This window comes from Haliaeetus leucocephalus, unplaced genomic scaffold (assembly GCF_000737465.1).
Source record: "Haliaeetus leucocephalus isolate CR32 unplaced genomic scaffold, Haliaeetus_leucocephalus-4.0 Scaffold656, whole genome shotgun sequence".
In the NCBI taxonomy this organism is placed as follows: Eukaryota; Metazoa; Chordata; class Aves; order Accipitriformes; family Accipitridae; genus Haliaeetus; species Haliaeetus leucocephalus.
Window position 1 is genome coordinate 11,572,568 of NW_010973092.1, and position 16,249 is coordinate 11,588,816.

Genomic DNA, 16,249 nt, shown 5'->3' on the forward strand with positions numbered 1-16,249 from the left:
GGCTGAGGGGGCCCGCGGGTGGAGGACGGCAGGCGGCCGTTCCGGTCAGCGGTTGGCGGTGCTGGGCTGAAGAAGGCGGAGCGCCTTCCCTCGGGGCAGCCAGCGTTCCGGCTTTTACAGTTCTTCGGGTAGCGAAACGTTCCTTCGCGCACCGCGTCAAGGCGTGGAAAGGGGGGGTTGTTAGCTGACAAGGGCTAAGGTGGGTCCCTCAGCCTTCGTGAGCTAAAGAAAGGGCCCAAAGCAGCACCCACCGTGACACCCAGGAGAAGCAACGATAACATCGGGGCTGCACGGGCCTCCGAGGCTGCACAGCTCTACCCCCAGCAGAGCCCCCCACGTTTCTGGTGGACAGGCCCAGGCCACCGAGGTCTTCGCACCGCAGCGGCAGGGCAGATGGCTGGTGTCAGCGCGAGGAGGCTGGGCGAACAACAGGAGGTGCCTTCCGTACCCCTGAAAGGAGGAGAGGGGAGGCAACGCGATGACCCTTTTGCTTTTTCCACAAATTCCTCCCCCTGCTGCCCTCAGACCGTGCTGTCTGACAAACCAGGTTTGGACAAAGCTAGTAGGTGTTGAAGACGGAGACCCTTTTCACGGCCATTACAGAAAGCCAGTCAAAGGACCTGGTGGGTTGCAGTCCAGGTTCTCCTGTGGTCCCACTATGCTGACCCAGCAGCTCCTGGTACAAGCGCTGGCTGACCGGGGCAGGGGGGAAACAAGTTACTTCCTTACCTAGCTAGGATCCCTTCCAAAGGAAAGTCGCTAACAATACCAGGAGACTGAGGGCATTTACTTCAAGGGAGCACACGCTGTTCACTATCACTCCACACATGCAATGATTCGAGACGGTACTTCCTCCACAATTTTTATTTTAAATTACAAAGGATGTTGCATACATTGATGAATTTGTATCTGAATAGAAGTGCTAGGGATCAAGGGTGACAGAGTAAACAAAGTCAATAGTTTCATTGTGCCTCTTTAAAAAAAAAAATAAAAACTGCACAACTATTAACCAACATTAAACATTGCAACTCTTAACAACCATGCTTTTAACAAGGTAGATTTATTTTCTAACAGAGACAAGACTTTCAGTAAGTTTTTCTGAGCTCCAGTTGGAAGTTGATTATAGAATATCAAGGACAGCATTACAATCATGACCCCAAGCATAGGCAGAACAGGATGCCATGTTTTGTTTAAAATGCTTTTTTTGCCTGTCAACCACCTACATCCGCATGTGCCATCAGCCTTAAGAGTTCACCCAACCACAAATACTGAGCAGTAAGTTTTACTTGGACATAATATTCTGCAAGGATAGACAATTCAAATCAGAATGTATGAATATCCATCATTATAAGAAAGATCAATACAATTAAGTGCTACAACTAGGCTCTGTTTCTTAATCAGAAGCTTTTGATAGGGCGGAGTGTGCTTTTGCCAATACTAAATCCAATCCAGAAGTTTTCCTTACCGTAGCTAGTTAACTCACCCAAATTTGACTTACATAGATACCCAACTAAAAAATATTCTTAACTCAAGAAAAACACTAAACACTTATCTAAAAAGTTTGGAGTTTTATTTTTTTATGGAAAAAAAAAAAGTGGCTTAAAATAGCTCTGGCTCCACAGCTCATTAGAAAGACAATAAATGCATAGTCAGTATTTGCTCTTGTGGAAGTTCATGAATGTCTAAGAGGCTGAGGATTATAATTCAGTGCGCACACACACCTTCTTATCATGCTAGAAGCATTGGGGGAAAAAACATGGCATATTGTGAAATGTAAATTGTAGAAAGATAGAGACATTTTTGTATGCTGCAAAGAAGATATAACCTGAAAGTGCCATCTTTTGTTAATGACATTTAAGAATCCCAATTTATATTGGGAGATATTCAAGAGTGGTGTTTTCTCAACATACTAATGCCCTTAGTACAGTTACAAGAAGAATCAGTCACTGAAGCAGTAACTGTTTGAAATGTTTCACACGATCCCTGGGGTAAACAAAATAAACCTCAGCTGTGTGCAAGGCTGTGTCAATAAGCCAAGACCACATCTAGCAGCACACTTAACTAGGTGATTCCAACTGAAGCCTCCAACTTAAAAAGAAAATAAAATCATGATTAGATGCATTCTCGAAATTCAGGTCTCGAGGCCAAATACAGATCCTAACATTGACAGTACATAATTGGGTTATGCCTCAACAGAATTTCAGGAAGACTAGCAAGCACGTTTGAGGAACAGAATTGCATTTGCTATTTCTGCTGAAGGCAACTTGTATACAACCCTTTGAAATTCTCCTGATAAAGCCTTTTAGAGCTTTAAAAGAATAGCTATGTTTAAATGATTTATGGAAAAAGAAAAGCACATCCAGTCTTTATATTTTGTGAATAAGCTAACTGTTTTATTAATGAAGGCAAGTATCAGATAAATATTAGGGGGGGATCTTTTTAAAATAAAAGTAAAAACTGACACCCCTGTATTTCAGAAGTGTCTGGCTGCTTTTAGGTTAGTTAAAAGACCCTTCATCATCCATTTTAGGTTTTTGTTTGTTTGTTTTTTTAAAAAAAACTAACATTTTTTCCTGGCCCTTAGTATGGAAAGTCTATCTATAAAAGAATTAGGAACTGAACACAGCTGAGCCTGACTCTCACATCAGCTTTACAGCAATGCAACTTCATTAAATCACAATGGTTTCAACTGGTATGATAAGAAAATCCAGCCCATCCACACGTAAACATAGCTTTAGTAGCAAGTCTCTCTCATCCAAAAAACAAGTACTCACCAAGTATCAGTAAGTGTGTTCAATAAACCATAAAAGGAAGCATTAGCAAAAGGGGTTTAGGGCTAAAAACCACCCTTCATGAGCACCCCCACATTTTGCAAGGCCATTCAAAAACTGGTCTTCCATATAAATACAAAAGGACTACTATTGAGAGAAACTGAAATCAGATCTATCCAGACTTTCTTCAGGATGCTTTTATCAGTTCTGATTCAATTTCAGGAGGGTTAGGTTTGAAGAGTTCAGAGGGAATGAAAAACATTTAGTTCTAGATGTACAAGTAAGGCACAATATAAAGCCACATCATCATCTGTCATGAAGGAAGTAGGAAAGGACAAGAATCATACATGGTACAGTAGAACAAACAGTCCATCAATTCAAAGTGTGGCACCTAAGTTCAGACTGACGAGATCTCAACAAGAGCAGTTATGACAGCATGCTTTTAATATGGAAACAAATTCTAGAGAATCCAGTGTATCAGAAAAAGGAAGAACTTTTGTTTGTATTAAATAAAAAAAATGTATAATTGTTTTTGGATATAGGATTAAAAGTGAATATTCACAATGCCTACACTCAAAAACAAACAGAAAAAATCCAGGACTTCATTAAGATCCACATACCATGTATGAACACTGAAAATCTTTAGAAAATGGTCTTCTCTAAAGATCATCCAAAAATGCATGCCACAATTGCCAAAAAACAGAACATGTACAGTCGTTGGTTTTTATAACCTTATAAGATTTTTTGTTTGTGATAAGTATACACTAAATGTATATATTTTAATGACACTAGAGGAAGCAGATTGTTACTGGCATTAAAGTACAACCATTTCTAGACGGTTTAAATGCCACAGAGTCCCCTGGTTAAAATGTAAAGCTGCACAGCTTGCCTATGTCACCTTTATGATAAAGTTAAACCAGCAAAAGGTCTTATCTTTACTCTACATTTTACTGCCAGGTTTTATTTATATCAAGTATCGCTGCAGCATTCTGACCAGCCCAGAGTTAGCAGCAAGTGGCAGGAATCATATAAAACGCAGTTTTTTTTTTTTTTTTTTTTTTTTTAAACAAAGTGCTTTTCTAAGATATACATACATATAAATAGGTACAAAATAAAGTGTCAACATTAAAAAGCTCAACTATTTAAAAGCTTTAACTTAAAATAATACATAGAAAACACTGAAATGCAAGGGTATGGAATTCACTAAAGATTCAAAGTCTACTTTGAAATGCTAGACCAAAATCATATTCTGGTTTTCAGACAAAAATAAAAAGCTATGAAGTTATATTTGCCCAGTAGTTCTGAGCAGTGAAAAGGGGCTTTTTAATACCTTGTCAGTTTAATTTGTCACAGAAATTTTTACCTGATTGCAAAACTGCTCTCTTAATGTTTAGAAATGCTGCCTTGTCTACACAGTTTGGATATAGCATATAGACCTCTCGTATCTGAGCAGTGCGTTAACACCATTCATCAGAAAGGAACAGTATTCAAATCTTGGTACAGACATGGCCTTAACTTCACAGGAGACATTCTTTGTCGGGGTTTTATGGGCCGTATGCATCTCCAGAATAACTGCAACATTGGCAATAATTACAATTGGAATACATCTGACCCACTGTGTAAAGCAGCAGCCAACTCTCACCTCACCCTAAAAACAAAAACACCTGAAACAAAACCACCCACATTCCACTCAGATTTTGCAAGTCTTAAGTGGATTTACAAAGTTTTGCCTAAATTGCCCTGGGTATTTGTTCAGTCTCTTGTAGGAAAGACTTTCTGTACAGCTCAGTAGTGGTATTTTGGCCTCCTCCTCCCTTCTGAGTCTTCCAAAATATTTAGATACAAAGTAAGCTGTGGGCACACTCACAAGTGTGGCAGGACTGCCACCTTCATCGGCCACTCTTACTGCACTATTACCGATTCAGACTTTTTTTTTATAGTACAAGCTTGGATATAAAAATAATCTACTTATAAACAAAAAGGAATCACAGTACAAACAAACTTAGACAAACTAGAAATGAAGTGGAGAAATTCCCCAAAGGGAGTGGGGAGAAAGCCTTCATGGACTTTTGCATTTTTTTTCAGCAGCTACATTTGAAAATATTTGGTATTTCTATTTTCAGTAAACAGTGTTTTGTCATCTTTAAATAGGGAGAGAAAGAACAGGGAGGAAAAAGGGGGGGAGGGGGGTCCATGAAACCAGAGAATGATCTTGCCTTGAGATAAAGTACTTTCTCATCAAAGGCTAAAGCTTTTAATCTGTACGTTAACACTGACTACAAAGCCAACTCTTATTAGCAGAAGAGCAAATAAGAACTGTGTGTTAATATTCCTCAATCATAGAAACTACTGAATTAACAAGAATAAGTCACATATAAGTTTGAAGAAGCTAGTTTCGAAATACCTGTACAAAAATATAAAAGTCTATAAATTTTTTTTTTGTTTTGTTTGAAGCCTGTGTTGATCCTTGGAAACATCACATGCATAATAATACATCAACTGGAAAAGTGGCAACTAAGGAATTAGATATTTGTAGCTCTTTTTTCTCTTTACATATATACACATTACAATAAAAATAATTTTATTTTGGTTGTTTGGTGGAAGTATACTACAACAAGCTAAATATTTTTTTTAAATTCTCAAAGTTGAAAACTATTTTACCAATAGCTTACTAAAATCCAAATATATTAAAATCTCCTACAGTAAGTGCAGAGAAAAAAGATTTAAAGACTCCGAGATGGCCACCAACTTATCTACCATGGAAGCGAACTACAAGAACAGCAAAATAATATTGTTATGTATGAATGCTCCTTCTGTAGATAATTGGACCCAAACAAAAAAATTCACAGTTCAGTAAGATCCCTAACCCTGACCTTTAATTTTTTTTCTTTTTTCATTTGTTTTTACATTCAGTACAGTATCATATAAGCTGTGCAAAACTTTACTTAGACTGGCAGTTCGCCATATCAGTTGCATTTGTCTTTGGTACAAAAATAAACAATCGCATTAATGTGCAAGTATTTGTTTTCTTCCGGCCAAAGTACCGAAATTGAGTTTTCTAGAGCCATCTTTTATACAATACATAGACTCTGTGGCATATATCTACATTTTCAACATATTCCTATATACATTCAAAAATTTTAAGAGCTGGAACAAATACATTAAAACCTATAATCTTACCATCTATACATCTTGTTTTTTCCCCTCAGGGTTTTCTTCATACAAAACTTTACCAGCTTATACTGATAGCTCTCCCCCCAAAATACAAGGCACAAAGAATATACTTTTTTCTCTTGCTTGCACAGACATTTAAATACTATATTAAGCTCAGAAAATTAAAGTCTTATATGGCACACTAGCTCTAATGCCACGTGTGCTATGTACAAGTTAATGGTTGCAAAGAAAGCTTACTGTTTTTTAAGAACAAAAGAAAACCCAATTATAAAAAAAAAAAAACAACAAACACAAAAAACTCCCTAAATTGACAGCTTTACCAAAAAAACGCTTCCTCTTATTTTACTTGGAGCATAAACCTGTCACAATGTCTGGCATATGCTAAAAATTTTTACTAGCAAAAACATGTTTTTGCTTCTAAAACAAAAGTGATATATTCTGGTCCTAGGTAACTTAATTTTAAAAAGAATCCTCATCTCCGTATTTAAGCTTAAAGCAGCTTTGAAACTACCTGGTTTATGGTCCAAAAATGCTATCAAGCATTTTATATCATGCTTTGATTTGTTTTACTACATTGTTATTTAAAAACAATGGAACCTAATTGTAAGTGTTTACATAATGCTAAACTGACATGCAGACCAGAATGCAATTTACAATGAAGTACTTGACAACACAGGTAGAATCTGACTGATGAGAACAGCTGAAGTCATGTCTTAAACTTTTGACATTGGTATTCGTAGCCCTACAAGGCCACCGGTGGGGTCTCCTTCTGCAGTCTTCTCTAAAACTTGATTCACGAATTCTGATGTCTGTCCAGCTACAGGTAGTCCTAAAAAAGGTAGGGTAAGAAAACATGCTGTAAGGTTACTATTCATTGCACGTATTTGCACATTCCCAAAGCCGACGAACACTTTGGGTGGTAACCAACAAAAAGGCATAGACAACTGAAATTGGGAAGCACTTCTTTCTTTTTTCTATTCCAGAAATTGTTTACAACTTATCATCGATTATATGTCTCTTCACGTACATGCAAATACATGAAGTCTACTGCTTACCAAGAGTGTCTTTAATAAGTATGTTTAACTTCTGTTCCATGTTGACTCCTCTATCATCTTTAGGTACCTGCACCCGATTAACTATTTCTTGTTTAATAGAGTTGATCACAAACAGTAAATTATCTGCAAAGAAAAAAAAACTGGATTAGATTTACAGCACATTCCCCTAGGCGCAAAAGAGATTGATAGTTGTCCACACACTGTTATCTGTAAGTGTCAAAGGTGTCACATCACACTTACTGTAAAATTAAGTTGTAATAGTTTACATCTGTAAACATATTTTCAAAAATATTTACATTACATGCATACATTTACATACTTTACATCTGTAAAGTAACTCAACACTGCAGGTAACCCAATTTACATACACTTTATGGAGCAGACTGTTTTTGTACCAACAAAATTGTTGGGTTTGTACCAATCCTGTTTTCTGTATAAACTGCCAGGTATGACCCAGGTCACATGATGGTGCAAAACACAGACTTGTCTGAACAAAAGAAAAATTAAGATGTGAAGAGTTGTATTTACCATATTCCGTGTTGAGACCCCAGAGTTTTACTTTATTGGCTTCATACTGGGCTTTCTTTTTTAGTCTACAAGCCCTATAGTAAGAAGAGGGGAAGAATTAGAACACTAACACAAATTCCAGAATACTAAGAGCATCTGTTTGTCTGCCACACAAACTTATCAACCAATACTCCCAGAGCTGTGATGTATAAAATCACCTATCTACTCACTCACCATCACTGAAAGCACTGTGCTACCTATCTTTGCTTACAATTCACACTTGGGGATTTTTTCACTGTATCAATCATTTGCCCTGCAGCTAAATAAGCCAGCTTCCAGTGGAAATACATTGTTATCTAGGCAACAGGCAAACTACATCTCCAAAGTGCCAGTTGCCCTGCTTTTTTATAAACTAGTAATTAGCCCATTGCAGGAACTACCACGATGAAGCAGGATCTCGAAGCAAAAATTAGTTAGATCTTAATTGTACAGTTTTAGTAATCCAAATATACTCATCCATGTAGTGTTATCTAATATATACCTGGAAGCCAGCTTGTTCTTTTCTTTTCTTGACCTTGGTCTGGCCGTTAAGGGAAGTTCACTGACTGGCGTGAGGTCACTGATCACCTTATTCAGCTTCCTCAGTTCATTACCAATCTGTAGAAGTTTTCTAGGGTTGGGAGTTAGGTCTTCTACATCAGTCCTCCGTGACTTTTTTGCTGCATATTTTCCTGTTTTAAATATGCAGAAAATTGGGTTGGGAAGTGACACAATACGTACACAAACCTGTGAAAAAACATTCTTAAATATGTATTTTTTTGGTTGCAGTTTAAGTTCCTTTGTTCGTTACAAGAGAATGGACTGGAATCATGTGATCCCTATGGCCTTTCACAATAGAAAGAGCATTTCCAGACAAACTGCTTTGTACAATTCATATTATATCCAGATCAGATAAGAGCAAATGCTGCTGGCCAGGCTACTGGATGTGACAGACAGTATACACACAACTGTGCTGAAAAATGTATGTCACAAGTTCAAACCCAGTTGTTTTGCCCCAACTGTAACTTGCTAACTCATGTGTTCAGCCAATATATCCTCTTGCACATTCAAGTTTGATTAAATTCCTACATCATCTTATTGAGAAAGTTCTGTTGAGGCCTGGTACTGATAGGATCTTCAGTGATACTGAGCTTAAATGATCCACATAAAGGCTAGTTAACCCCTTTTATATGTATTTGAAGCTATTTAAGCCTGGTTTTCCTGAGGAAATACACATATTCAAGACAAAAATCTTCATTCCTTAAGATTCTCTGCCAATGCTATGTGTCTTTTCCTAGATTTCTATTAAAATGCCAGTTGTTACAGACACTTGCATGAAAATGTTAATAAAACTAACAAAACCTACTCCAGAAATATTTATTAGAGAGCTGGTAATTTAGCATGATTTATCTGAGGTAGTAGATGACCTTGGTACATGTCTCTATATGAAAATAAAAAAGTCCTGCATGTGTAGCTTCTGGATGTTGCCTAGTGTTTGATCCTACAAATCCCTTGCATATGCACCTGACTTAAAGGTCACTTGCTCCTCCAAGTCTCTGGGAAGACTGAGTCCTCAAGGCATGTTTGGTTATTTGTTGTTTAATAACATGTATAGATATAAGCCTTCATAAGAAGGAGCAGTGATAGGGACTTTAGGTACTGATATTTCACTATGAGATAAATAATCATATAAAAACTAAGGAGATTAAAAAGAAAAAGAAGTTTTCTTCCCTGAATAAATCTACAAGTTACAACAACAAAAAAATCTTTTGGTTTAACAGAAGGTAAACTGCCATGTTAAAGATAGTAATTTTCAACTGTAAGGGAACATTAACATTACAACCAGGAAAGCTGGTTTCATTTTCTCTTTCAAAGCCAAAATAAATGGAGCAGCCTATCAAGGAGGTCCTGTGACAAGAAAACAAACATTACTCCTAAGAGTGGTTTGTTCTGGGTGATGTTAGTCATGTGTGCAGTACAGCAAATTGCTAATCAAAACGTTACGGGAATAAAACAGAGTTATTAGACCAATTGGTTTAAGTTTCTAAGAGGGTATGTTAAAGAAATAGTTTATTCACAGAACAGTAACTGCTTCACTGTGCTGCATTCACATACGTGGGAGACACAAGTAGGGAGGAGCAAAAAGAGACAGTTACGCCTTATTGCTTGTCCTTTAGTTCATACTGCAGTTAATGTGAACTTGGCATTTCAGATCACTTCCAGCTTACTTCTAACACAACCAAGACTGAAACTAACAGCTATGAGGAGCAAATATCAGTCAAGCGACCAATCCAATATGTTTACAGTATCGCACTGAGAAAATGCCGAACTCTTGGGGTTTCCACTGAAAGCCCTTGGAAGTTACAATTCTCAATTCATCCACCTTCCTCTGGAAGAAACCACACTGAAAGTTACTACTGTATGTTCACTGTGCCTTCCTTGGACACTGTGCAGAACTCTGCTAATTGAACAACAGACTTACAGTGTTTTAATGATTTATTTTCATGGCCAAAAGACAACTTCTCGGCACTTGCAAGTATGGGAGTTTGGCTACTGAAGGTGTCAAATGAAAGACATTCCCTTGTAACTAGGACTTATTCTTACCATGATGGAGACCATTCTTCTGATACATGTTACTTGGTAACGTATCTCGATTCCACTCGGATGGCCTCAGCATTCTTTCTTGTTGTGAAGGTGTTAGTTGCTCACTGTACTCCCAGAAGTATCTTCGCTTGCCTCTCTTCCGAGAGGATATTGCAGTCATTTCTTTTAAATCCTCCACAGAATCATTTTCATACCCTAAAAGGATGCATTGCATTGTTTATATAACGTTGAAAAAACTCTTTCTAGCCCTTTAACAGTGGACTGAGTATTCAAGTTAAGAGCAAAACCACAGATGAGGCCTGTTTTACATTATTTAATAGACTTGGTGTTCAGTGTCAACTACTGCTGGATACTTGCCTTAAATCCAGGGATAGACATTGAGCCAGTGATGGTGCTTCATTAGTTGAAAAGAGACAAATCATTTATACACTGAAAGCCCCTCTATGCTCTCCGATTCCTTAAGCTCTAGCTCTTTTCCCCCACAATCCAACCACTGCAGAGTACAGAAAACAGCTGTTGGAGAATGTTCTTCCATCCTTACAATTTTCTCCATGAATTTGCAGGAACATAATCCTAACTTGCCTCCACATTTTAATTAATCTCTCATCAGAAAGCATGGAAAGAAAAGCAGGTAATAAAGATGGATTAGCAAAAGACTAGTAAAGAAAGCAAAATCATTCAATCACAGAATATTCTAAGTTGGAAGGGACCCATTAGGATCATTGAGTCCAGCTCCTGCTCTTCCTTGAGTTTGAATACCTTCGGGAAATAAACCACCCATCTCTATTTGACTAGAGGAAGGGGGCTCTGTTATCAGGACAATGACCTAAAGCCCATAAGAAAAGACCATCTAAATTCAAGGGATCTGGACACAAGCCGTTCAATCTCTTCCTAACCTCTTTGGTGATATGAAGAGAAATGATCCACAGTAAAGCTATGCAATATTTTAGAGGTATCTTATGATGCACTTGCTGCGATGAACTGTTCATGAAGCGCGTGAAAACTGTAATGCCACTATCCACATTGCATAAATATTTATACCATAATTATATAAACAGAAACCACAGTTTTTAAAATCCTACATATGTTTTAGAAAATAAAGACAACCTATACTAAGGTTAAAAAACCCCAAACCACTGCATTGCCTTTTGTATTAAAATGCTATATAATAGTTTACATTTACTTAAAAGAGAATGCATTTCAAAACATCACATATACTGATGACACTTAAAGAAAAGCCAACCACTGAATGGACTGTAAGCTTAACAAGACTTGACCCCATATGCTTGAGCTCTGCTTCATCTTTTAACAGTAGCACAAAGAACACTTTCTTCCTTTTAAAACAGTCCATTCAAGCAGTCTGTCTGCACTTGAAAAAGCAGTTGAAAAACAAACTTTCTTGCTTTGGTCTGACTCTCACCTCATAACCCAAAGTATGAGTAAAAGTTAGGTGCGCAGAGGGATGAAATCAGTTCTAAAGTTCTGTTTCTAATCATTTAACCAACTCATTTACTTTGATTCTCTGGTTTATTAAAAAGACAGTATTTTAAAGGCAAATCAGACAATGCAACATGCTTTATAAAACATTTTTTCTTGTATAGTCAAAATGATTATGACAATTTACATTAAATATTGTTTCAAATACCATAAATATTTTAACTGTACTTCCATTTCACCCAAATGCTGTTTGACATAAGTATCAAAATACTCTTAAAAACCCCACTTACTTTCCACTTGAAAAGCTATGTCAAGCTATGAACTCATTATATAGATAGGTATAAATTTAGCCCATCTTCATGACAACATAGAGTTAAGTCAACCGATGAAAACAAATCTCTTTAAGAGCTGACATGTACAAATGTACAAGGTTAAAATCAAGACTTCCTGTTTGCTTCTTTAAACTATAATTAAGTTTGCAACTTAAATTATGTTGACTTAATGCATTCTGCCTTGCAACTCTAACATTGACCTGCTATCATTTTCAAGCTACATAGAATAATCTAGCGCACAATGTCTTAACCTAGTCCGTAACATACAGAAATGCAACAAATCCGTTCAGCTTTTCTGCACTGTATTCATCTTCCTTGAATTCTCCTCTTAGCAAAGATGATACAGCAGTCTCACTTTCTTTGGCAGGCTGCTAACAAATTTGAAAAGGTTCTTGTATTTACCTTTCAAGCCCTTCCTAAAACCTTCCTAAAAATCTTTGTTCAAATCCCTTACTATGGTTTTAGGTTTAAATTCACCAGGGTTAAATTAAGTAAAACAGAGAACAGGATAGACATGACTTCTGCATCTTACCAGATTAAAAGCAAACAGCCCCACCAAAACAAAACCAGAACCCCCCTTCTCTTTACCATTTAATCCTACTGACTTCTGTCAAACCATTTATGAGTCTTTTTCCTCCAGCTGATGGTCCAGGTGCTCAGGATAGATGCAATGCAACTTCTTTAAACAATCTCCATGTCTCTACAAGCACTTTTCCCTTTCAGCTATGTCTTCTCCAGTGCTACTGAAAACTGAATCAGTTGTTACATCTCCCATTTCTGGAATCTCTTGACTACTTGATGGGAGCAGCAGTCATTTACAAATATTTTCATTAAATGAGATAGGTAAAATATACCAGTAATGGCAAAAAAAGTTTAAGTGCTAGAAAAGGCCTGGGCTGGTAATTCCCATAATAAATTACCTTTGCAGGTAAGCAAAATTGCTAAATCTGTATCACGGTGATAATAAAACCACTGTTGCCCAAACTTGCCCAACAGCCAGTCACATTTTTAGTTATTTCTCCATGTTCCTAAAGTTCAGTATATCCAAGTATTTCCTCAGCCAACACTAATGCTTTAAGAAAGCTTTTAATGCACTCCAAAGACATACATGAAGAATGAGCAAAAGCAAACTGTGTATAAAATACATCAGAGGGTCAGCAATAAGTTTTTGTCCTTTCAGTAAATTACATCTTCAGTCTAAATTTTATCAACTGATTTTGGTTTCAGTACTATGGAAGGTTAAATCTTCCTGTGCCATGCCTATTTTTAGAAACTTTATCCATAGTATTTACCTTTACTCTAAAGGTAAAAAAGCAACATGAAGTATAAGACTGACATAATTAAAATACCTGGAGAGATTACCTTCTAATATAATCAAAACATATGGTAAAACTTTCAATATCACCATACTCGAGGTGAATGGCTTCATTCACTTAAAAGTTCTAGAAAGCTTGAATAAGCCAAGTTCCTCAGTTACTGTACTGCACGACATAGTTGTATTTAGAAGGCAAGAGTGATTGCTTATCAGTAAAATTTGAACAAACGGCAAATCGTTAATGTAATTCCACCAAATAAAATCCCAGCATTTTAATATGACATCTCTTCTTCAAGGTTACCAGGCTTTCTGTGCAACATGCCTCCGTGGGCTGCAAAGCACTGTGCAATACAGCATCATTATAGAGCTGTAATAGCTACTCAAAGCCCCAGAAAGCACAGGGAGTTCAGTTCAGAAGAAGGGAGGAAGAGGTTTTAAAATGCTGATAAAAATGGGTTAGGTACATGTAAAAGTAACATAAAGCACATAATGCTTAACAAGTTTAATGCCAACTCAGGAAATCTACTTAAAAAATAATTTAATCTGAGAGTTCATTATGACAGACACTGACAAGCTTTAGGGAAGCTGCTGTTTTTAAAAAGGCTAAATTTCAGCTGCCTTCCCCCTGCCCAAAGTTACATATTGCCAAATGTCTGAATACCTTAATTCTTATACTCTACTACAAAGCATTTATAAAATGTGAATATTATAATACTTTCTACAATGAAACTAATACTTGGTTACAGTCCTGTCCCTTTCCTTTCAGATTTTATTTTTACAGAACGTTACCGCTTTGTTACCTTCTAGGTGAAGGTTAGTTCTTATTTCTGTTGTTAAGTCTCCATTTCTACATGCAGGAGAGAGGAATTCAGTATCCTTTGAAGACCCACTAAGTGTTACTGCTGAAAACCACCAAGAAACAGTTCTATTAGTTTCAGTGGCAGGTATTCGTTGGATTCTGTGGAAAACTGTATCTACAGTAGGACTTAAGTAATTATGAAATTATTTAAATCAGGCTATGATTTCATACCAGCTATCAAGAGATACAATTCTGGATAAATTCAAAGCAGCAACCTACTGAAGCACTAGAAAGCTCTGCATATCCTGTCATCAAGCCACAAAAAAAGAAGACAACAGTTGCAGATAGTTCCTCTACGACCTTGGGCTACAAGCTAGGTTTCCTGTATTCTATTATTATTTTTATTGCATGACCACAGTTTATGCATTTTTTCTCAAAACAGGGCAATAGAGACCTTCTATAGTTTTCATTATTGCATTTTGCAAAGCACTTAGAAAATCTGTGATTAAAGTTCATAATTTAAGATCAGTGTTGCTCATCTGTAATTATAAAGCATTCAAAAGCATTCTTTCCCACTTGGCAGACAAATCCATTTATCTCCATGTTAACAAAGCCCAACATTGCTGGTACCTGGTTCTGAGAAAGTATCGCTGATGTCATCATCTTTATCATCCTCATAATCTTCTTCCTCATCATCGTTTTCAGACAGCTCATGCTCACTGCCGAATCCTTCATCGTGGTCCTCATCTTCAATATCATCCTCATCATCCTCATCTTCCTCAGGGTCTCCTTTGGCTGACTGTTCACCCAAACTGTCTGTTACAAAAAGAGAATAGTTGTGCTCTTCTTTCTTCTGTGAAGAATCTGGCACTGATGTGCTGGCAGAAAGACTGCTCTCCCCCACAGTAAGCCCTGGGGTTTCCTGGGGTGGACTGAGTAGCAGTTCTTGAGTCTCTTTAAAAGGCAAAATAGGAGGCGTACTGTGACTATGCGGGGACTCTATTCCTTTTCTTTCTTGTCTCTTTGCTACAGCACCACAATAGCAGGTGTTTTCCTTTGCTGCATCAGCATGTGTCTGGCTCAGCACTGGTCTGCTCTGTGGTAAAGGATTGATCTTTACTTTTGCCTTTTTAACATAGTCTTTACATTCAACATGAATGTTCACCTTTTCATTATTGTACACATTGGTCTTCACCATGATTTGTGTACTGGAAGCAGGCTGAGTTGCAGGTTTGCTTGCCTTCTGAACACAGTCCGACAAAGGTGCCTCAGCCTGAACGTTCTTGGAGGAACAGACTGGGGCTGCTGCTCTGGTTGCAATTTTTTTGCCAGGTAGCAAAGAATTTAAAGGGTTTTGTTTTACACTAAAGAGCAAATCAGGGTAATAGAGTGAATCAGAAACAGGTTGAGAGTCCTCACTGTTAAGCTGAGCCAGTGTCGGCGTTTTGCTTATCACCTCTTCATCTTGGTATGGGCTTGAAAAGTCATCAAGGCCCAGGTAATCGACCTCTTTTGTTCCCCAGATGTCACAGCTGGTTAATTTAGTGTACTTAGTTAAGTCTTCACAGTAGGTGTCCCACTGCTCCCACTTTGAGGTGAGAGCAGCTTCTTTGTCCAGGATGTCCGTAAAAGACTCCAAGTTCTCAAGGTCTTTGCAGTCCTCCATTGAAAGTAAGTTGTCTCTGGAGCTTTGCTGATAGTCCATTTCTCTGTCCTGTGCATAGTAAGACAAGTTAAAAACTAATACAAAAAAAGTATCAACCATCTCTGTCCTCTACTTAATCTAGTATGATGAGCTTAATTTCAGTGAAGTGTAAGAGAATGATAACATATGAAGATACCTCGACTTCTAACTAAAAGTTTCTTTTGAGGGTCAGAATGAAGTTCAGCTTCCATGCTTTCAGCAGATCCTTCTGAAGAGATTGCTAAAGATACAAGTCAAATGCCACTGGATTCTTTTTCTGCTATTGCAAATTCATCTGGTCATCAGGAACTAGACTAGTACCAACATCCATGTATTTAAAATATGAAAGACAGCATAGGCAAGCTGTTCTAGTCTCCATTAACCTAGGTCAATCTTTGTTGTGTGCTTTACAGAATATGCTGAAGTTTACCAGTCCCTGGAAAACCTCATTCTAACATGATCAATTAATGACTATGAGCTACCTTTCTCCTTTGATGCAAGGGGGGGGGGGGGGGGGGGGAATGGGAGTAAA

At 37.5% G+C, this 16,249-nt stretch overlaps 1 protein-coding gene across 3 annotated transcripts in view; it reads right to left on the minus strand.

The window, feature by feature from the left end:
• Positions 1 to 3,763: 3,763 nt before the first annotated feature.
• The window catches only part of CREBRF (CREB3 regulatory factor), a 21,578-nt gene continuing 9,092 nt past the window's right edge, over positions 3,764 to 16,249 (minus strand). Inside the window, exons 4-10 of one of the 3 annotated variants that reach the window (XM_010579066.1) lie at positions 14,664 to 15,747; positions 14,035 to 14,133; positions 10,151 to 10,345; positions 8,049 to 8,238; positions 7,529 to 7,602; positions 7,001 to 7,123; positions 3,764 to 6,774 (exon numbers count right to left, since the gene is read on the minus strand). In XM_010579066.1, coding sequence (XP_010577368.1) covers positions 6,659 to 6,774; positions 7,001 to 7,123; positions 7,529 to 7,602; positions 8,049 to 8,238; positions 10,151 to 10,345; positions 14,035 to 14,133; positions 14,664 to 15,747 — 1,881 coding nt within the window. In that variant the 3' untranslated portion in view covers positions 3,764 to 6,658. Of the gene's footprint in view, positions 6,775 to 7,000; positions 7,124 to 7,528; positions 7,603 to 8,048; positions 8,239 to 10,150; positions 10,346 to 14,034; positions 14,137 to 14,663; positions 15,748 to 16,249 lie in introns of all 3 variants that reach the window. The other 2 variants (XM_010579065.1, XM_010579067.1) reach the window with 2 other exon arrangements.